At 36.0% G+C, this 22,784-nt stretch overlaps 1 protein-coding gene across 1 annotated transcript; it reads left to right on the top strand.

The window, feature by feature from the left end:
* The first annotated feature begins 743 nt into the window (after window positions 1-743).
* On the top strand, window positions 744-22,768 carry LOC112193625 (insulin-degrading enzyme-like 1, peroxisomal). The gene is made up of 26 exons (XM_024333833.2): window positions 744-912; window positions 1,044-1,119; window positions 1,296-1,363; window positions 2,052-2,143; window positions 2,235-2,308; window positions 2,424-2,467; window positions 5,670-5,721; window positions 5,958-6,080; window positions 6,169-6,281; window positions 6,477-6,639; window positions 7,621-7,713; window positions 9,104-9,189; window positions 10,278-10,364; window positions 10,921-11,024; window positions 11,378-11,480; window positions 11,619-11,720; window positions 11,836-12,025; window positions 12,160-12,221; window positions 12,449-12,553; window positions 13,373-13,574; window positions 13,691-13,899; window positions 14,375-14,499; window positions 14,594-14,645; window positions 14,729-14,815; window positions 21,602-21,724; window positions 22,153-22,768. The coding sequence occupies exons 1-26, from the start codon at window positions 796-798 to the stop codon at window positions 22,402-22,404; spliced, it is 2,904 nt and encodes a 967-aa protein (XP_024189601.1). The 5' UTR covers window positions 744-795; the 3' UTR covers window positions 22,405-22,768.
* Window positions 22,769-22,784: the final 16 nt, after the last annotated feature.

The following is a 22,784-nucleotide window of genomic DNA, read 5'->3' as shown; positions in this document are numbered from 1 at the left end:
TCTCGGCATTGGTGGTGGTCCAGTTTTGCCGGCAGGAGTAGGAACAGTTGCAAGAAGATTCGATGCGGTTACTCACATGAAGTAACTGACCCTATTTTGCGGGAGTGGACAAACGATGTTGGTTAAACAGCAGTTGGTACAGAACATCTGTCCAAAGCTTTGTTTTTGGGTTGGAAAGAACGAATGGGCCTATTGTTGTCCAGCATCACAGGACCAGTTTGGATTGCTTTCAAGTTCCAGCGAAATAAATTGTGTTCATGATGTATCCGTAAGCAATGTTTTCTTTATCGGTGGTACTCTTTCCTCGATTCGGAGTTTTTCCCATTAGGTTTTATCTGAACAAGGTTTTAACGAGGCCACCACTGTTTGTGTTCCTTCTACCAAAGGACTTCTTGATTAGGTTTAACAGAAGAAGTGAAGATATTTTTCCACTTCTTCCGCTTTCTGGTTATAAGTAAATATTCTTGTGAAATGTACGAGCAGCGCAACTAGTTAGTAGTGAGTGCGCTTTTGTTTCCTGACTTTTATATTAGGCTGTGGATTGTCATTTTTAACTCTCCCATACTTACATCCTGTACTTGTATTTCAATTGCATATAAATGCAGTTCATTCTCTCTTCTAAAAAAAAAAAAAACTAAAAACTAAAATAAAAGAAAATTATAAGACAAAAATACCCCGAGTCTATCGTAACAGAAACAAACTCTTACCACACAGGATCTATATCTCCCAGCAAAGTTGGAGTACAAACACCACCAAAGTCTACTCTATCTCGAAGACAAAGGACACTCGGAAGACATGGCTGTGGGGAAAGAAGAGATATTGAAAGCCCGTACGGACAACAGGGAGTACAGGAGGATCGTCCTCCCTAACTCCCTTCAAGTCCTCCTCATCAGCGATCCTGATACTGACAAGGCAACTACTCTTTCATCTCAGACTTGTTTCTCTGTTTCATGGCTACGTTTTTATTCATGAATTTACAATCTTTGGGTTCTGCATGTATGTTCTCTATTTAAAATTTTCAACTTTTCTGGTTTCTTTCCCAGTGTGCTGCTTCCATGGATGTCAGTGTTGGTTCTTTCAGCGACCCTGATGGCCTGGAGGGCCTTGCCCATTTCCTTGGTAACTATTTCTTTTGTATTTTGGGTTTTTATTGCATTTTTAGTTGCTATGTATGTATGCATGGTTGTTTTTTGGTGTCTTTGGTAGACAGAGGTTTGAATTTCTCATTGCCAAGTATAAATGAACGAGATAGATTGCATATGCAGTTTTTGAATAAAGCAAGTGTTTTCTTGCAGAGCATATGCTGTTTTATGCTAGTGAGAAGTACCCTTTGGAGGATAGCTACTCGAAGTACATCACCGAGGTAACTTACTTTCAAACTGCACAGCTACTCAAGCCTTTTTTACTTGTTGCTGCAGCAGCATTCAGTCAGATTTTATTATTACTGTTATTATTTTTTATTATCATTCTTCTCCACTTTATGTTACTGTTGTCAAACATTGTTGCACTGGACGTTAAAACTATAGAAAAGCAAAGAAAGAAAGCCTAGACTATGAGAATTATTACAGGGCAGAGAACCTAAGGATCAGCACAGAAGCCCCCAAAATAAAATGCAATGGTCATAGTTATGAAAAACTCCCAACGCCCAATGCTACTCATATCCTTATTGATGGATCTTACTTGTTAGCTGGAACAGATATACTGTAGATATATACTTTGTTAAACTATTGTAAGATATATACTTTGTTCAAATGCTTACTTATTAACCTCACCCTCTGGGAATCTCCAGTTTGAGTGTTACAGCTGAGTCAATTTAGTAAGATTCTTTGGCCGTGGTTTTGTTCTTGGACTAACTGTGAGGGGCCATTTTCCATAAGATTGTCTACTCCTGTATTTTTTCGGATCATAGAAGTACAGAATCATGAAAATAATTGTTATCATGTGCTATTGTAGTGCACATCTTGTTCTCTTGTCTTTTTTCTAAGTTGTCAGCCTAAAACACTTATTTATATTGTTTCAACTTCTTAATGGCTAATGTTCTTGATGCACAGCATGGAGGAAGAACAAATGCTTTCACAGCTACAGAACACACTAACTATTATTTTGACATTAATCCCGATGGTTTTGAAGAGGCTCTGGACAGGTAGATTCTGCTTTTCTTTCTATTGGTTACTATTTTTCATTTTGGAATTTTAAAAATTAATTCTAGTGATGTTGTGTGGTTTACTTTCCAGGTTTGCTCAGTTCTTTATTAAACCCTTGATGTCAGCTGATGCTACAACGAGGGAAATTAAAGCTGTTGATTCAGGTTAGCTACTCTTTTTTTGATAGCTTAATATTAAACTTATAATTAGAGTTAATGGCTCTTATAATAAATAAATAAATTTATACTGTTAATGACTAGTCTGTGTTTGATGTTACAGAAAATCAGAAAAATCTGTTGTCCGATGGCTGGAGAATGAACCAGGTATGAGTTACAGTCTTTGAATCATGTTGCTAGATGTGTTTTTCTTTTCTCTTACATCAGTCTTACATAAAATGCAGGTATTAATAATCAAGTGCTCGAGCCTACTCTCTCTCTCTCTTTCTCTCTCTCTCCGAACAATTTATCTTTGAAATATTTCCAAGAAACTATCATGATATTATGAATTCAGTCCAAGTTTCATGTTTGGAATTGAGGCTGGCCATGTATACCAATAACCCGTTACTGTAAGTTTGTTAGTTTCTAGTTATAGTAAAAATTGTAGTTTCCATAAGTTTTAGAATCAACTTCAAAGTGTCTTCTAACTACCCTAAGTACCAGTCATCAATTAGATAGCCATGGAATATCATGGAGTTTACTGGCATTTGCAGGCGATGGGTTCTAGTTGTTTTTGGGTTTTCTCTCACAAGTATGATGTTCTAATTCTAAATGCACCATGTATGACAAGTAGGTTCAAATTAGCATCATGGGATTCATCTTGGTTCATCTTCTTATCACCATTTTATGTGCGTGTCTATCTGGCTGTAGTAGTTGTCTTGATGACAAAAGTTGTTGCTTAAATTGACCTTGGAGAATGTAGCTAATATATATTTGGAGTGTGGACATGCCAGCGTATTGTCATGGTAGGTCCCGGTAATTTATTGTCCAATCCAGTTGATCATCTAATAAGGGATTTGCGCTATATTGGAAGAGACTGATATTCAGGGAAATCCTTGCTTGATTGGTGGGACCAATCATCTTTTTGATTTGAAGGTGAATTGATTTGAAGAGTGCCTAAAGAATAATTAATGCAACTCACATTATATTTTAGGTCAGCAAATGGGGGGTACTTAGGAACTTTACAGTCTGTAGCCAGTTGTTGCTTGAGATGAGGTTTTTTTGTTTTTTTTCCTTATATTTTATAATTAACTAAGGAAACATTAACAATGACGACCTTAAACAGGACCATTCTGCTAATAGAAAATATAGAACCACAAAAAGTATTTAATAGTGAAGATGATTGATGTTACTGGAACTCCTGGAAAATCATTGTGTGTTCTGTATTTTTTTGTGAGTGTTTAAAAAAGAATGAAATATTGTTTTGGAGAGCAGATAGACTTTCTGGGAGAGCCAATGTCAAGAAAAATGACACTTGAAGATTGTAGTAATTAATGTAACACTTTCAAGAAAAATGATGAAAACTAGGCCATGTGTAAACTTCATCATGGCTTTTAAAGTTGGGGTTTTGTCCATTTACCCCATTTTAAGGGATTTTTTTCCCACTTACCCCATTAAGTTTTTTTAATTCTCTTTTACCCAATACACTCTAAAGGAGTCTTCCCTAATACCCCATTAAGATTTTTTTTTTGTTTTTTAATTTTTTTTAATACCATTTTACCCTCACCCCTTTGTTACTTAGAGAAAGAGAGAGAGAAAATGGAAGAGAGAGAAACCATAGGAGACTTCGCCGGAGCTCGTCACCGGCCTCCGGAATCCGGTCACCGGCCAACTTTTGCCGGAATCCCGTCACCGGCTGCCGCCCACCAGAACTTGGTGAAATCTCACCTGAAAGTTTTTTTGCCCCCAATAGACATCTATTGCCCCCTAATAGAGGGGCAATAGAGGTCTATTGCCCCCCAATAGACGACTATCAGCCATGTATTGCCCCCCAATAGATGATTATCAGCCATGTATTGCCCCCCAATAGAGGGACAATAGACCTCTATTGCCCTCCAATAGACGACTATCAGCCATGTATTGCCTTCCAATAGATGACTATCAGCCATGTATTGCCTTCCAATAGATGACTATCAGCCATGTATTGCCTCCCAATAGACGTCTATTGCCCTCCAATATGACTTTCAATCGCCAGAATGGGAATTAATCTCCCTAAATTTAGACAAATAAAACTTTGATTATAGAAAAAAAAAAAAAAAAAAAAAACGAGATTACATCAATTCAAAATGTCTATTGCTCCCCAATAGACGTCTATTAATGACACCCCCCCTGACAGATCTTTTGGCCTCTAGTGAATGATATGGGCACCATCAAAACACTAGGCTATGTATATATTATATATTGTTAGAGATTGAAGAAGAAAAGCAAGACAACACACCAGCAAAAAGGTCATGACCTTGGAATCAACGTTAGGCCATTGCTGACAAACCAACAGAGAATTAAGAATTAAGAAGAAGAGCAACACGAATGTCCTGAGAATCTCTCCTCCGACGAGGACTTCTCCGATCCTTCGCTCTTGCAGTTCTTTCGTCCCCAAGGCCATGACAAATCTGGAAACTGAGCCTAAACGACGGCGCGGAAGAGGAGGGGAGAGAGAGAGAGAGAGAGAGACGACGTTCGGTCTCTCCGTTGACGATCTCAGAGACTTCGTCAAGGTAGCTTCGAGGCTAGGTGGCTGTTTTGAGGCGATCTGATCCGGAGTCCGAGGCTAAGCGGCGTTGTTTTGAGGTTCTGATTGAGAGTTCGAGGCTAGGCGGCGCTTTTTGAGGCTCTAATTGAGAGTTTGACTCCGGTAGCTCTGACAGGAACTTCCGGCTTTGATGCCCGCCGGAGATTGGAGAGAGAGAGCAGACAGAGAGGGATGAGAGAAAGAGAGTTCAGATCGTGGAGAGAGGAGAGAGACATATAGGCAGATGTAATTAATTAATTAAGTAAAGGGCAAAACTGTCATTTTGCTCGGAAAAAGGTAAGTGGGAACAAAAATTTGTTGCTGGAGTAAGTGGGTTAATTTTTCCTTATTTTGGTGCTTTGGGTCAAGGACCCTTTAAAGTTCACAACATCTGCATGAATGTTAGAGCACCTGGACGTTTTATAAGCTTTGCTGGCTATGGCATTAGTGATTGCAGAGGGATGCTTTCAATACAATTGTGGAGACGACCAATGCATACTGTGGAATTAGAAAAAACACTTATGATCTCTCTCTCTCACACACACACACACACAAGTAGTATATATGGGCAGATGTAGCTATTTTCTGAAACTGTGGCTAAATGAGTAAAGCACTACTAAGTTTCTTCTAACGAAGTATGAATCTATACTCTTGTCTTTACAGATTACAATAACCTTTCTCATAAGCTTATGTTCTTGAAGTGAAATAGACCATGCGGCTTCTCTCATTTATATTCTAGCAGTCTTTCTATTTCTTCAACATGTGTAACCCTTTTTATTTGCATGAAATGCCTCTTTACAGCTTCAGAAGCATCTAAGTGCAGCGAATCATCCTTACCATAAATTTAGTACAGGTCAGCAGTTGATTATGATCTTTTTTTTTTCTTTCTTTCTCAAGCTTGGATTTTAATCTTTGGTTATGATAACCCATGTTAAATAACATTTGGCCCTCTCTCTGAAAACTTTTAGTAGCTGGCTGCTGCGGGTTGAAAATTTCTTTTCTGCTTTGTTGGTTTATGAAATTTTATGGACTATTCGTATAAGAATGTCTACATGTGTTTTGTTGTTCCTTATAGTTTCTATGATTCAGGCAATTGGGATACTTTGGAGGTTCAACCAAAAGCAAAAGGATTGGATACCAGACATGAACTTATTAAATTCTATGAAGAATACTATTCAGCCAATATCATGCATCTGGTTATATACGGAAAAGGTTTCTAGCTAAATTCAACTATAACAATCAGGTTCGGTTCCCTGTAGTTAAGCTGAAATGCTGAATTATTACCACCGGACGTTTTCAGAGAAACTTGATAAAATTCAAGGCCTTGTAGAGGACAAGTTTAAGGAAATTCGAAATATTGACCGAAGTTGCCTTCGTTTTACTGGTGAGCCTTGCACATCAGAACATCTGGAGGTACATGGTTCCCCTAAACATTTTATGCTGAGTTGAAAGGTTGCTTTGTTACACTGACAAGAAAACTTAGTAGATAAGAAACTATAATTGGAGTACAAACAGATCAGTAGGTGAGATTTTACGAAAAAGGTTCTTAATCCGTAATGCAGGCCCTATATTGAATGGATAGTTGTTGCTCTTCTGTGTTTATTTCAGATTCTTGTCAGAACTGTCCCAATAAAAGAGGGTCATAAATTGAGACTTGCATGGCCTATAACTCCAGAAATTCACCATTACAAGGAATGGCCATGTAGGTATCTTTGTCATCTTATCGGCCATGAAGGAGAAGGATCTTTATATTACATCTTGAAAACATTGGGTGAGTTTTGCACTATCTGTTACAGGCTTAAGATGTAAGTTTTCTGGCAATTGATTTTTGTATTTCAGAAACTTTTTGAAGGCATTGATTTATTCCTAATTTCATTGTAAAGCCTTTATAGACTTCCTAATTTTGTGTCTGTATTCCTTTTATATTTTCCAAGTGTCATCATGAGTGAAAAATGTAACTTGAAAGTGAACAAAGCTCATGGAAGTGTTGCTTCAAATCTTTAAATCTCAGCTTGGTTCTCATTTAAGCAGAGATATTACTGGAGTTCTGTGCATGAGAATATCATAGTATAGGCGGGTTACATTACACTAGGGCAGTGAAATTTACACTTTATTTTACAAATTACGCTCAGTATCTTAAATTTTGTCTTTTTGTAAAGACAAAAGTTGAGAGTGTGAATTTCATTCTTAAAGAAGAAAGGAATGTGGATTGCAAATTTGGGAGTGTGAATTTCATTCTCCTTAAACAATGTGTTGGTTTATCTCAGATGTCCATCTTGTACTATTGTAGTAGAATAACAGAAGAGATGAAATTAAGTTTTCTCAATTCTGGAAGAAAGTGAAAGTTAGCCCCAACTTAGTTGAAGTAGATGTGGTTCAAACTTCGAAGTGGAGGAGGTGCACATATAGAAGGAAAATATTTAGTTGCAAGTGGAGTATGTTTAAATACCATCTCTCTCTCTCTCTCTCTCTCTCTCTCTCTCTCTCTCTTTCTGTGTACGTTTTTTTTTTTAAATTATTATTTTTTATATGTTTTTATTTTTGAGTTAGAAATACCATATTGAAATTCTGAAACTTACTGAAAGAGTCAAGTTCTGTTATAGCGTGCAGTAATTTAACATACTTCAGCGAAGTTCTTAGTTTTAAAATAACAACATGCTCAGGTGAAAATTCTAATTAAATTAGGATAAAAGGAAATTCACTTGGGTGAAAGTTAACTTCAATTATTCTTTTCTTTCAAAATAAATTGCAGGATGGGCAACAGGTTTGTCGGCTGGTGAATCAGATTCTACTTTGGACTTTTCTTTCTTTAAAGTAGTTATTGATCTCACCGATGCAGGCCAGGGTTAGTTCATCTTTTATTTCTTGTTAATTCACTGGTTCAGTGGTTCTTATGACTAGTAGTACCAGAGCAAATCATGATCGTACAGGTTGAGACTTGGGACTTCAAAATCAAAAGTGATCATTATGGTGCCTCCCTCCGTTATTTTGATATTGTTGTCATAAAAAAGGAACATAACCAACTTTTCTGGGCTGAAGTTGTCAAATCAATCTTATAAAGTGACTCTTTTATCTTATTTTTGAATTGTTTTCAATTGAAATGAATCTGGAAAATTGGGATCCTCTCTTGTTCTTGAGGCATTGAGTTAGTGGATTTGAAGAACATGTTTTTCGGTAAGGAGTTGCATATCTGAAAAATCTGTTTGGTATTATTGAAAATCTTTTTTTAGTCAGACTATGTCCAGTAATTTCAAACCGTGTCTTGAGTTTGAATATCAAAGTTTCTAACCTTTACAATTTTTTCCTTTGATTTCATTAAAGATTGCCAATATAATTTTCAACAGTATTGAAGATGATATATTGGTTTGAACACAACGAAACTGGTTGGAATTGAAAGAAAACTTGTCCTTGCAACTCGCACATTCATGGCTGAACCCATGGAAGTTTTCTATTCTTTCCGTCTTTGTAATTTTATCAGTTGGTTTCGAGTTACTGTTTCTAGTATGTTTTTTAGAGTTTGAAGTTGGTTTACGGTCTAAACCAATTGAATTGATTGGAATTGAAAGAATACTTAACCTTGCAACTTGCACATTTATGGCTGAACTGATTTCGGGTCATTTTTATTATTCTTTTTCCTTGTATTGCAATGGATTTCAAAAGTTTTCTTATCCTTTTAGATATAATAAGAACTAGAAGCTATAAGTTTGGTGGAGTGGTGGGTAATGCCTAGAAAGCATCTATGCCAGATCCCATGTTCGATGTCTACAGAGAGCAAATACATGAATCTGTTTACCAAAAAAAGTAAAATTGGGTTTAGAGCTGTCAGTTTGAGCTCAGAGTTTTTGTTTTATATATGGGATAACTCTGCAAAATCCCAATTTTGGGAAGAAAGACAATAAGAGATAAGAAATTTGATAAATCTACTCCAGAAAAGTGATGGCATCCCTACAGTAGTTGGATGAACTACCATGATTGATACCTTTTGACAGCTTGGACACCAATTTGATCGATTTTGAAGTCACCAATCTGTCTGATCACGATTTGTTTAGGTACTAAGTGCCAATAATGTTTTTTTTCTTTTTTGGTATTCTATTATCTCCCAACGGTTTCAGTTTTATTTGTTTCCTCCTAAGCTTCTTTTTGTAAGTCCTATGGAGCTTGGGATACTCATCTGACCTTTTTCTTCCTGGAGTATAGTTTTCTATAATATAATTAGTCTTGTGGCTACAATGCAGAGCACATGCAAGATATAGTAGGCTTGCTTTTCAAATACATTTCCCTGTTACAGCAGTCAGGTGTCTGCAAATGGATATTTGATGAGGTAGACATGTGCACAATACCTTTGTCAACAAGTTTAGCATCTGTTCTCATCCATAAGAATTACTGATGCATGGGTCTATGATATGGCATCATATTCACAATTTGCTTGTGTAGGTGAAGATCCGGTAGTTTATTAATTCCTAATTGTTCAATTATCCACCAATGTGTGTATCTGTAAAGAAGAATGAATTGTAAGGATGATAATATAAGTTCTAGTTATTGATGCCATCTTCTTAATGACTCTGTATTCTTTTTCAAGGAAAGGGAAAATTTCACAAATGGTCACTCAACTATGACTCATTCGACACTTTGGTCACTCAAGTTTCAAATATATCACTTTGGTCACTCAACTATTACACTGTCAATCACTTTAGTCACCCAAGGAGTATTTTTTTTAATGAAAAAAATTAACAAAGTGACTAAAGTGATTGACAGTGTAATAGTTGAGTGACCAAAGTGTCGAATGAGTCATAGTTGAGTACCATTTGTGGAATTCTCCCTCAAGGAAAACCATGTGAATCTCTTAGCAGTAGTCTCTACAAAGACAGAATGCCATGGTCATTTCTCTAATTGGAATTATGGCTTAAAGTAGTGAGAATTTCAGAGTATTTTAGATGATTCGTTGAATGATTAAATTGCTTTACATGGATAGTGAGAGCAGTTGAACACCTATGTGTCCCTAACAATGAGAGGTAGTTATGTTGTCTTCTATTGATCGTTTGGCTAATATGATTTATATGCTTTTGAAGTATGAGGTTAAGTCTCATTTACATCTGTAAATAAACCTTGTTCATCTCACTTTAACAAAGCAAAAGTTGAAGGAGGATGAAAGAATGTTATGTTATTTTCTTGTCTTTGACAACACTGAAAGCATGAGTAGAAATAAATTATTAACATTTGTTTCAATGTATCAACTTTCTGTCCATGTGTTGCATCACCGTGTTCTCTTAATTCTCCATGTATCTAAATAGTTTAAACTTTACTGCAGTTTTATTTGCAGTATCTTTGATAATCATATTGAAACTTTGTATGGTGATTTGTCTCTCTGATTTTGTAATGGGCTCTGACATGTGTTTATGTTTACTGAAGCTATCTGCTGTTTGTGAGACAAAGTTTCATTATCAGGACAAAATTCAGCCTATTAGTTATGTGGTCAATATTTCATCAAATATGCAGGTAGGCAGTTTAATGTTCACTGTCGTGGCTCCTGTAAATATATTTCTGTTCTTGACATTCTGTACACTAGATCTTTACATGTATGCCTAATGGTTTTTACTGTTTCTTTAAGGACGTGATCTGTATGGTGTTAATATGTAGCTGTTACAATTAAAACTTAGGATGATTAACCTTACACCCGAGGCCCAAGATTGAATCTTCCTACCCAATATGATTTCACGAAAAGAACAATCTGCATGGATTCTTCCCATACGAGGCAATAACATTGGCAGCATTGCCAGACATGAATGTGAGATCAATTTTTACCAAACTCTGCATACCAACTTAAAGAATGTCCGATAGAGAACCATCGAATGCTATGATAGCCGGCCACTGAACACTTTAAAGAGCGTTGAATAGCCAACCACCCAACACGTGTAAATTCTAGCTTAAAAGGGTAAAGTGGGAAATTGGTGGGCTCTAGTGAGAACATTTTGGGTACTGTTTAGAATTTGCAATTCTAGAACTTTACTTCCTTATTACTCAAATTAAATGACAAGTTTGTATCATATCACAGATATATCCCCCAAAAGACTGGCTGGTAAGATCGTCATTGCCTTCTAACTTCAGTCCTGCCATTATCCAAATGGTGCTGAACAAGCTTTCTCCAAACAATGTCCGGTAAGTGCTACTTTGTTGGATTCTTAAATGGTTGTTAAGACCTTGAAGCTTCATAAACAATGTGCTAAAGTTCTCATTGTATTTGATGCATATACTATTGCTGAGTAAAATTAATTTAAGAAATTTGTTTGTTATTGTGATTCACCACTGTAGAAGTCTAGAATTCAATAATCTGTTATCCGCATTTGCTGAGGACTGTCCTGTTTCAGTACCAAATAGTTTTATTTCTTGTATTTGTAGTTGATCTTCATCTTACTGTTTTAAAGTTTGATATCAGCATTTATTTAGTTTTTCCATGTGGGAATGATATTAAACTATGATAAAAAGTTTGCTAATATGTCCTATTTCTACAGAATCTTCTGGGAGTCCAAGAAATTTGAAGGTGATACAAACATGTTTGAGCCCTGGTATGGAACTGCTTACTGCATGGAGAAAATTACGGGCTCCAGAATTCAGGTTTGTTAGGGATCATACTTAAGTAAATACAGTAGCACAAGGGCATCAATGATTTCTATTTTTGGAGGTCTTGGCAATCATGTAGAAGGAGAAAGGGTAGTACTTTGCTAATGTTGAAAGTTGTGTATTTTATTGCAGGAATGGATAGCATCTTCTCCAAATGAGAATTTACACCTACCAGCACGTAATATGTTCATCCCCACGGACTTGTCTCTTAAGAATGAGAATGAGAATGAGAAGGTGTGGTGAATAGTAAAAAAAAAATTACGTGAATTTTTTTTTTTTCCTCTAAGTTGTTTCTCTTATGAAAATAAAAAATAATTACCTGAACCTCATTTGATTGACTTTTAATCAGGTCAAAATTCCAGTTCTGTTAAGAAAGTCACCATATGCAACACTATGGTATAAGCCTGATACAATGTTTTTTACTCCTAAAGCATACGTCAAGATTGATTTCAATTGTCCCCATGCAAGTTGCTCCCCGGAAGCAGAAGTCCTGACTAGTATTTTTACTGATTTGTTAATGGATTACTTGAATGACTATGGTAAGTGGTTTATTTACAATCATATATGATTATTTAAATCTGGGAATCTCCATTTTGTTTCCATTGGTCTTGTTTTTGGCTTACATAGAAGGTGTCATTTTCTTTGAAGTGCTTATTTATTATTTCTTTGTCAGCTTATTATGCTGAGGTTGCTGGACTGTACTATGGAATAAACCACACAGAAAGTGGTTTTCAGGTAGATGGTTCTTTAAATTATTGTTTTGGTGTTTCTGTCATATTTCTGTCTATGGTTTCAGCATCTCCTTGATTTGATCTGTTTATCAGTTTTACAGCATTATGATCTTGAGAATTTTTATTTTTATATTTCCTTCTGTCATTTTTATTGTTTGTTTGTTTCGTACAGTGTGTTTGTTTATACTTCATAGCATTTGCATTTATTTGCTTGTGACCTTGTATTTGTAGGTGACTTTGGTTGGTTATAATCACAAATTGAGGATTTTACTAGAAACGGTAGTTGAGAAGATTGCAAGCTTTAAAGTGAAAGCTGACAGGTTCTCTGTGATCAAGGTAAATGCTCAAGGCTTCTTGTGTCTAATAATATTATGTTGTAAATCTTGTACATATTGTTCTTGGCATTTGGCTGAACACTTTAAGTGGTGATACAACATATATAGTGGTTTGTTCTGTTGGGTTATTCCACAGACTTGCTCCATGCTATCTTATGTTCTAAAGCGACAGTAAAGAATTTGAAATATATAGAAACATATATCCTATGTAATCTATCTGTTTTCTTACAAAAATAAATGTGGTTGGAACTTTAGCTTTGTTTAGATGTTTTACGGTTTCCCAGATTCATGTTCTCTTAGACTTGGATTGGAAGTTTCTGTGATCAGGAGAATAGCTAAGTTGGCATTAGAGACGATCTTGTTTCTTCTTCTAGATTAAATATTCAGTTAAATATTCATATAATGAAAAAGTTGACTTGAAGGAGGATGCCCAATTAAAGATCCTCGTCACCGTTAGGGACAGGATTTTCCTATATGAGCATCATTACATATCATTAACATATCTTTTTTTTCCAATAAAAGAACTTTGTGATCTAATCAATTAATTTGTGTATTGATTCATAGCATTTTTTTATTTCTTGTTTCTGTTGCTGTCGAACTTGGTATTTATAGCTTCTTTTGTTTCTTGTATAAAGAATACTTTTTCTTGTCTATGCAATTTTTGCATATGGGAGACCTTTAAGATTATTGCTTTAAGTAACTTGTTACAATGGCTGATTTGTAAATCACATAACTTGGGAAACAGATATCTCAACTGGTGCGTATCTTTGATTGTATCTAACATTTTAACCTCTGCTGTCTGATCTTTTGTCCCTATTAGGAAATGGTCACAAAGCAGTACCAAAATTACAAATTTCAACAGCCTTATGGGCAGGCTATGTACTATTGCTCATTAATTCTACAGGACCAGACTTGGCCATTGATGGAACAACTAGAAGTTCTTCCTCATCTTGAAGTTGAAGATCTTGCTAAGTTTGTTCCATTGATGCTCTCAAGGGCCTTCTTAGTGTGTTACACAGCAGGTTCCAAATTTTTCTTTTTTCTTTTATACAGTTATTAGTTTATATAACCATTATTTTGTTCGTTTTAGTTTTTCATTTTCTAGTTTTATTGATTGCTGAGGGATTTTGTTTTTCAGGGAACCTTGAAAGTACTGAAGCTGAGTCAATGATCCTGCATGTAGAAGATGTTTTTTTTAAGGGTTCAAACCCTATTTGCCAACCTTTATTCCCATCCCAACATTTGACAAATAGAGTCGTGAAGCTTGAAAAGGGAAAAAACTTTATCTATCCTGTGGAAGGCCTTAATCGAAGTGATAAGAATTCTTCCCTTGTCCACTATATCCAGGTTTGTCTGGTATACTTGTTACATAAATGAATAATCTAGAATCTATTGGAATGTTCTCATTTCCATTGGAGCTGTTGTTTCTAGTTTTCTTTTCTGGGTCTCATTCAAAGTTAAACTAAAAAGTAAGCTGGTGCTAAAATTTAGAAGCCAATAATTCCTTCTCCACTTAATAAAATGTCCCGAGATTACTATAATTCACCTCTTATGGATGTTTAGTTTGATCATGCAAATGGACTTTCAGGCTTTTTTCTGACAACAAAGGTTATCCTCACTCCATTGTTCACTCTATCTTCTTTATTGAGTAAAACTATGGCGGTTCTTGAAGGTGGCAACAAGTCTTTTTTACAAAACATAGCGGTTCCCTAACCTGTCTTGCCATTATGGATTATTCATTGTTCCTATTGAAATAGATAAAACACCAATCTACCAATCAATTATTTTGATAGGTTATGATATATGCTTTTTACATGTGTAGGTTCATCGAGATGATTTTACACTGAATGTGAAACTTGAGCTGTTTGGTCTTATTGCAAAGCAACCAGCCTTCCACCAGCTTAGATCAGTTGAGCAACTTGGTTACATAACTGCTCTTAAACCGAGGTATGACACAAATTCAAATTACTGATCCCCAAGTTCCTGCGATCTGCTTTTGTTTTTTTCTTCTTTTATTTAGCTTTGTTTTCTCCTGATGTAGGAATGATTATGGTATCTGTGGACTGCAGTTTATTATACAATCCACAGTGAAGGTATATGGCATGCTTTTACATTATGAATACATTATTTCCTTAATTGCTTATTTATACCAAGTATGTCATATTGCTCTTAACAGGGTCCAGGACATATTGATTTGAGAGTGGAGGAATTTCTCAAAACGTTTGAGAGTAAGCTTTATGAGATGACAAATGACGAATTCAAGGTGAGGTCTGTAAAATAACCATATACATGCTCACAACATATGCACACAATCATAAAAGGGATTAAGGCTTACCTTCAGCAATTACTGGCATGGATTCCATCTTATGCAACTGCAAACACGAACACTGAATATAGCCTTCTGTTACTTACCAACTTGCTTCTCAATGGACAGAACAATATGCAAAACGTCGGTAGTAATCAGGGACCAATTCATCTGTATATATAGGAGACTTAACCCTCAAGAAGCTTCCCATTAAAGCTATCCATATCGGTTTAGGTTTCCTAGTTAGATTCTTAATGTATCACAACTTGTAGCCTTCCTTGTAGACTAAGCAATAGATTACTATCCTTAATGAATTGATACACTATTCATTAAGTCACTAGTATTGATTTACTGTTTGTATCCATGTTAAACTAGGATTGATATTAAGCTAATCATCAATTACTTTATGATGATATGTGTTATGTCCATATTTGATCTTACAATCTCCCCCTTGGACTCACACATATCATGCTCGATGATTTGCACCAGAGAACATCAAAACCTACTTAACTTACTGAAGTGCGCGCCAGATAACAAACTTAAATCGAAAATCTATTCCAACATGGTCAGATCACAGTTACTTATGCAGAGCAAGAAACAGTATACATTTTAACAAAAATGCAGAGTTTCAAAACCACAAACACAAGCTCCTGCAATCCACATATGTCAAACCAGAAGTGATACAATATATGTTAATGTGTATCAACAAGTAAACATATATTAGGTCCTACTTTATGTTTCTAAAACCAAAAACTCAAGCAAATTTACTGAACACTGATGGCTTAAAGATATTGCTTGAACCTTAACATCATGCTTCACATGATTTAAGCCATCTGATAGCAAGTATAACTTTAAACACAAAATCGATAATTTTCAGAACATTCAACAAAAACTGCAGTAATAACCAAAATCTGAAAATACCTCAAAATTTATTAATAATAAAATCTGTCATTACAAACAAGTTGTGATAAACAAAATAAAAGATCACAACTAAAACACAAGAACTCAAAAACCTTAGAATTTTAAATGCTCCAACTGGACTAACTCTCTACTGAACCTAAGCATCTATATTAGCTAAAATTCCAATGCTTGCTGTATGTTTCTGGAATGCTGCTACTGACAATGCCTTGGTGAAAGGATCTGCTAGCTGTGAATTTGTGTCAATACTCAAAACAGCTATTTCACCATGCTTTACTCTTTCTCTAACACTGTAATACTTTAGATCAATATGCTTGGAATTATTTGACCTTTTACTGTTCTTGCTAAAGAAAACTGCAGCCTCATTGTCACAATAAATCGCAAGTGTTCCAGCCACAATGTGACTCAATACTTTGGTCTGCATGAGAAAATTCCTAATCCAAAGTCCTTCACACACAGTTTCATATACTGCAATAAATTCAGCTTGCATAGTAGAAGTTGAAACAAGTGTTTGTTTCATGGTTTTCCAAGCAATAGCACCTCCTGCAAGCAAGAACACATATCCACAAGTGGACTTCTTGGAGTCTGGATAATTCCCTGCAAAATCCGAGTCTGAGAATCCAATGAGTTTCAGATCCTCCACTTGCCTATAAACTAGCATGTGACTTTTAGTTCTCTGCAGGTATCTCAACACTTTCTTCCCAGCTACCCAATGTTCATGGCCTGGATTAGATTGGAATCTTGACAAAATCCCTACTGCAAAAGACAAATCCGGCCTAGTGCAGACTTGTGCATACATGAGACTTCCTACAAGTCTGGCATAAGGCTTTGACTCCATATTTTCTTTCTCAACATCACTATTGGGACTTTGCTTCTTGGTTAACTTATCTCCTTTGGCTAAATGGCCTATTTTCCTTGGCCACTGCTTCTTGTAGATAAACAATGTAGTCACTCTCTTCCCCCCCATAAGTTGGTTTTCTTGCTCTCTGTGATCTTCTAGGTTGAGCTACTGGAGGATTTTGAGGTTCAGTTACTTGACCAGTTACGTGGTCAGTTACTTGGTCAGTGACATGGGCAGTGACTTGACCAGGTACAGTTACTTGGGTAGTCACATGGTCAGTGACATGGGCAGTGACTTGACCAGGTACAGTTACTTGGGTAGTTACATGGTCAGTGACATGGGCAGTGACTTGGTCAGTGACATGGTCAGTTACTTGGCCAGTTACTCGACCAGTTACTCGACCAGGTACAGTTACTTGGTCAGTGACATAGTCAGTTACTTGACCAGTGACATGATCAGTTACATCTTGTTCTAAAGGCAATGCTACACTTAAATTCTCATCTGACACAATTTCCTCAAAAACTGAGGTTAAATCCTCAAGGTTTGTATTGTGAACTTTTTCACTTAGAAACTTTACTTGATGTGTTTCAAAAATTCTAGGTGAATGATGAGCAGAATATAACTTATAGCCTTTAGATTTATCTGGATAACCTACAAAATAGCAACTAACAGTTTTGGGGTCAAGTTTATTCAAGCTTGGATTATAAATCCTAGCTTCTGTATGACATCCCCAAACATGACAGTGATGAAGACTAGGTTTCCTGCCACACCAAAGCTCAAAAGCAGTATTTTCTATGGCTTTGCTAGGTGTTCTATTGCAAATATAATTTGCAGTTTTTAAAGCCTCACCCCACAGAAATTTAGGCAAACCAGTTGTACACATCATGCATCTAACCATGTTCAAAAGAGTCCTATTCTTTCTCTCTGCAACACCATTCTGTTGTGGATTATAGGGTGTTGTGTATTGAGCTTTAATTCCATTGTCTTGCAAAAACAAGGCAAATGGACCCTTTTGTTGGCCGGATTCAGTGTACTTTCCATAGAACTCTCCCCCTCTATCTGACCTTACTGTTTTGATTTTCTTTTCTAGTTGATTTTCTACCTCAGACTTAAAGATTTGAAAGGCTTTCAATGCTTGTGCCTTTTCTGAAAGTAGATAAATATAACTGTATCTAGAAAAGTCATCAATGAATGTGATAAAATACACATTCCCACAGATAGTTTGATGCCTAAATGGTCCACATATATCACTGTGTATGAGTTCTAATAAATTTTGGCTTCTATATGCAGTCTTCTTTCTAGTATTAGTTATTTTTCCCTTAAAGCATTCAACACAGTCTGTTAGATCAGAAAAATCAAGTTCATTTAGGATGTTGTTTTTCACCAAAATTTTCAGTCTCTCTTTTGAAACATGGCCGAGTCTTCTATGCCATAAAAATGCAGACTTTTCATTTAGTTTGGTTCTTTTAACACCTATTAAAGTGTTAGTACTGTTTGTGTTATTTTCAACAAGTAAAATTTCTTGTTGAGCCATTGAACAATTTAACTGTAAATAATCATTCATAATAACACCAGAACCAATTTGAACAGAATTTTTAGAAATAAGAATTCCATTACTATCCATAACAAGTCTACAACCAGATTTTACTAAAAGAGAAACCGAAACCAAATTCCTTCTCATGGAAGGTACATAAAAAACATTGTCCAAAACTAACAATTTTCCTAATCCTAAATCGAGCTTTAAGGTTCCAATAGCCTTGACTGCCACTCTCATGCCATTGCCTACACACAGGTTCACTTCATCACTTTTTGGGATTCTCCTCCTTATGAATCCCTGCAAAGAATTAGTAATATGAATAGGTGAGCCTGAATCTATCCACCAAGACTGTGGTTCAACATTTATAAGATTAATTTCTAAAGAAAAAACTGTATTAGAAAAAATCTTACCCTTTTTGGCTAACCAATTTTTATAGCCAGTGCAGTCCTTTTTCATGTGTCCTACTCTTTTGCAAAAGTAGCACTTGAACCTAAATGGCCTATTTTCCTTGGCCACTGCAGCTGTTGAACTCTTAGTTATGGCTTTGATAGGCTTGAGCTTATTTTGGGGCTTTTTCCTTTTAGGCTTCTCAATGAGGTTAATGGTTGTAGCAGGTTCCTTTTCTTCCTTGATCCTAGATTCTTCATCCACACAGATGGATATAAGTTCATCTAGAGTCCAGTTTCCCTTTTGAGAGTTGTAACTGGTCCTAAGATGACTAAAACTGTTAGGCAAGGAATGTAGTGCATAATGCACTACCTGCTCATCCCTAACCCCCATCAAGAGCTCCCTGAGTCTGCCATTTATATTGATCATCTTCATAATATGCTCTCTAACTCCCCCTGAACCCATGTACTTCAAATCATGAAACTCCTTGGTTAGCCTAGCAGCTTCTGCCTTTTCACTTTCTTTAAACTTAGCACCTATGAGTTCCAAAAAATCTGATGCTAGCTCAGGTTCTTCTATACTTCCTCTGACAGTCTTGGACATAGAGGTACGAATGAGGTTCTTAGCCATTCTATTGGATCTATGCCACTTCTTGTAAAGATCAGTTTCCTTCTTAGTGCTCTTTTCAGTTAACTCTTCAGGTTTATCCTCAGTGAAGCAATAGTCTATGTTCTCATGCATTCCCATATAGTTCTCTACAGAATCTAGCCAAGCTCTATAGTTGGTTCCAGTTAGCATCAAGACACTGTTCAAGTTCATGTAAGAGTTACCTAAGGAGCAAAACAAAAATTCGTGTGAGTTCTCAATTTGTAAAGAAAATAACTTTAAGTTTTCTGTGTTTTATTTAGCTTTAAGCAACCAAAACAAGAACATACAGAAAACCTAAACAATCCATACTTGCATTCATATCAGTCCATAACCAAAAATAATGTTAAGCAACACTTTTGAGCAGAAGCATAACATCCTGGAGTTCTTTATCAATATACCATGTTCAATGAAAACAAGTTATCCAAAGAAATTTATCCACATCTTTAGACAGAAGAAAAATTTCTAAGTATCCGTATTTATTTTCATCAAGCACGCATATTGCTGTTTTGTATTCTAAAACCATACTTGACCACTTCTTTGGAAGATAAAACTGAGGCATAGTTTTAAAACACAAAACACAATTTCAGTTTTGTTATTCGATCAGTTACTTGATTAGTTACCTGACCAGTTACTTGGTCAGTGACCTGGCCAGTTACATGGTCAGTGACCTGGCCAGTTACATGGTCAGTGACCTGGCCAGTTACATGGTCAGTGACCTGACCAGTTACATGGTCAGTGACCTGACCAGTTACTTGGTCAGTGACCCGACCAGTTACATGGTCAGTGACCTGACTAGTTGGTCAGTTACCTGATCATCGTTTTCTGCCAACATCAATGAAGAATGCTTTGTGCATCATAATCACTTATGCCAACAGAAAACCACAAAACCCATGAGCTTTTAACTTTATATTCTACCCAGATTCATCCTTGTAAGAAAATTAAGCTCTCGTATCTGTCAATTTTAATAATGTGTAAACAAAATCTGGGAGATTTTTGTTCTTCATGCAATTTTTACACAATCACAGATACAATACCATATCATCAATTAATTCATCATGCATATTCAAGCACAATCAAAATTGTTTCGATTCCAAGAAACCACAGAACAATCAAGAAATTGTAAATTTCATCCGGTCACCATCTACTCTAACCTAACGCACGCCGGGAATGCAACTAGTGTTCTTGAGCACAATCAAAATTCAATTATCATGCTATGAATCGAAATCAATTTCACAGAAAAACCTGTTTTTGCTTTTTCCCCAATTTGCTGCTAAAAATCACAGCGGAAGCGTGAACTTGATATTTAACCAGATGCAGCAATTGACTTAAGTAACTTACCTTGATCAGTTACATGACCAGTTACATGGTCAGTTACCTGATCAGTGACTTGGTCCGTAAAGCAAAAACCCTTTTTTTTTTTTTTTTTTTTTTTTTTTTTTTGTGTTTGTTTTGCAAAACCCTAAAACGATTTTGATACTTGTGAGCCTATGCTTTGATACCAATTGTAAAATAACCATATACATGCTCACAACATATGCACACAATCATAAAAGGGATTAAGGCTTACCTTCAGCAATTACTGGCATGGATTCCATCTTATGCAACTGCAAACACGAACACTGAATATAGCCTTCTGTTACTTACCAACTTGCTTCTCAATGGACAGAACAATATGCAAAACGTCGGTAGTAATCAGGGACCAATTCATCTGTATATATAGGAGACTTAACCCTCAAGAAGCTTCCCATTAAAGCTATCCATATCGGTTTAGGTTTCCTAGTTAGATTCTTAATGTATCACAACTTGTAGCCTTCCTTGTAGACTAAGCAATAGATTACTATCCTTAATGAATTGATACACTATTCATTAAGTCACTAGTATTGATTTACTGTTTGTATCCATGTTAAACTAGGATTGATATTAAGCTAATCATCAATTACTTTATGATGATATGTGTTATGTCCATATTTGATCTTACAAGGTCAACTAGGATCTAGTCTTCATTTCTTTATCTTATTTGACTAGATGATGTAAGTCTTCAAATAATTGCGACTTTTGGTTGAGAAAGTCGAACTAGCATTCTGACTCATTAAGAAAGAGCGATTAGTGTGAAACCCCTGTTCCACGTCGCCACATGAGGCAATTGAACTAATCGCAATTAAGATGGTCAGCAAACTGAATTAAAATTGGCTTTTTCAGGCATGAAAGGGTTAAGGGGTCACCTAGTAGGTCTCTTTGAACTTCTGTAATACTCTTCCACACGGTAAGAAGAGGACATAATATATGTACAGTTCAGTGACCTGATCTAGACCTCCTTTGTGTTTCATTCTTTTAGCTGATATAACTTATGTTTGCGAGTCTTAAAAGGCTCAGATTTTTTCCACGATAATTAGCTGCTGAACTGTTTATGTAGAGCAATGTAAATACTTTGATCGATATGAAGCTTGAGAAGCACAAGAACTTGAGGGAAGAAGCTGGATTTTATTGGTGGGAAATTTCTGATGGGACCCTCAAGTTTGATCGTAAAGAAGCAGAGGTATGGATATCAATCTAACTTTTCTGCATGTCATTCCAAAAAAAAAAAAGAAAAAGGAATCTAACTTGTCAGCATATATATTTGTGCAAGCATAATGCAAGGTATCAATTCATTTCATACCATTGAATAATATAATGTCCTCATCAGGGCATTAATCCATGTGACTGTTCTTCCTCTGCAGTCCAAATTATAAGTTTCACACTATGTCATTGACCCTAACTGAGAGACAAAAGCCATCATAAATACTAGTGCTTGTGATACTTTTCTAATTGGACTGGTGTGTATTAGTTTCTAGGTTGTAGTTTTGACCCCGAGGGAAAAGGTGTGGAGTTTTTGGGTATAGTTGTCTGCAGAATTGACCTTATTGGTAATTTGCCAAAAAAGAAAAAAGAAAAAAAAAATCCCTGATTAATGGTGGTGTTGAACAGATTGCAGCACTGAGGCAGCTTACACAACAAGAGTTGATTGAGTTTTATAATGAGCATATAAAAGTTGGGGCACCTCGTAAGAGGACATTGAGTGTACGAGTATATGGGAATCCTCATTCATCTGAGTATGCATCAGATAAAAGCTCCCCAGTGCAACCTTGCACTGTCAAAATCGATGATATATTCACTTTCAGAAGGTCACAGCCTCTTTATGCTTCATTCAAGGGAAACTTTGGTCATGTGAAGTTGTAGACGATTCAGAATACGATTTCTGAATTACAAATGACATTTCTTCATTTCAACTTCGACAAAGTTGTATGAGAATACTGAAGATTGTTGACAGCAGCAGAAAGAGAGCTCAAGAAGTTCATTGACAACGAAGAAAAAGTTTAGGAGATTCGACAGTGACAAACATTGCCCTTGTATCTTTAGTTATTTTTTTCCACAGAAAATGGAAACTTGTCCCATTCAACAATGTTATATTCTTTGTATTCTATGTTGAGCTACCAAGAATTTGTTCTGTAATAAAGTCATCCTCAAATAAGAAACGCGGAATCTGCCCTTGCATGTGGCTTAAATCTTTATAAAGTCCTCAATTAGACGCCAATTATTTTTACAACTTGCACCTGATT

Source organism: Rosa chinensis, chromosome 3, assembly GCF_002994745.2.
Source record: "Rosa chinensis cultivar Old Blush chromosome 3, RchiOBHm-V2, whole genome shotgun sequence".
Classification (NCBI taxonomy): domain Eukaryota; kingdom Viridiplantae; phylum Streptophyta; class Magnoliopsida; order Rosales; family Rosaceae; genus Rosa; species Rosa chinensis.
This window is presented reverse-complemented; position numbering and strand designations above follow the sequence as displayed.

Coding starts and splice junctions, on each gene's coding strand:
- LOC112193625 (XM_024333833.2), top strand. CDS start 796: ATGGCTGTGGGGAAAGAAGAGATATTGAAAGCCCGTACGGACAACAGG. Junction 2,468..5,669: donor ATGGCTGGAGAATGAACCAG/GTATGAGTTACA, acceptor GCCTCTTTACAG/CTTCAGAAGCATCTAAGTGC. Junction 11,025..11,377: donor CTTTCTCCAAACAATGTCCG/GTAAGTGCTACT, acceptor CTATTTCTACAG/AATCTTCTGGGAGTCCAAGA.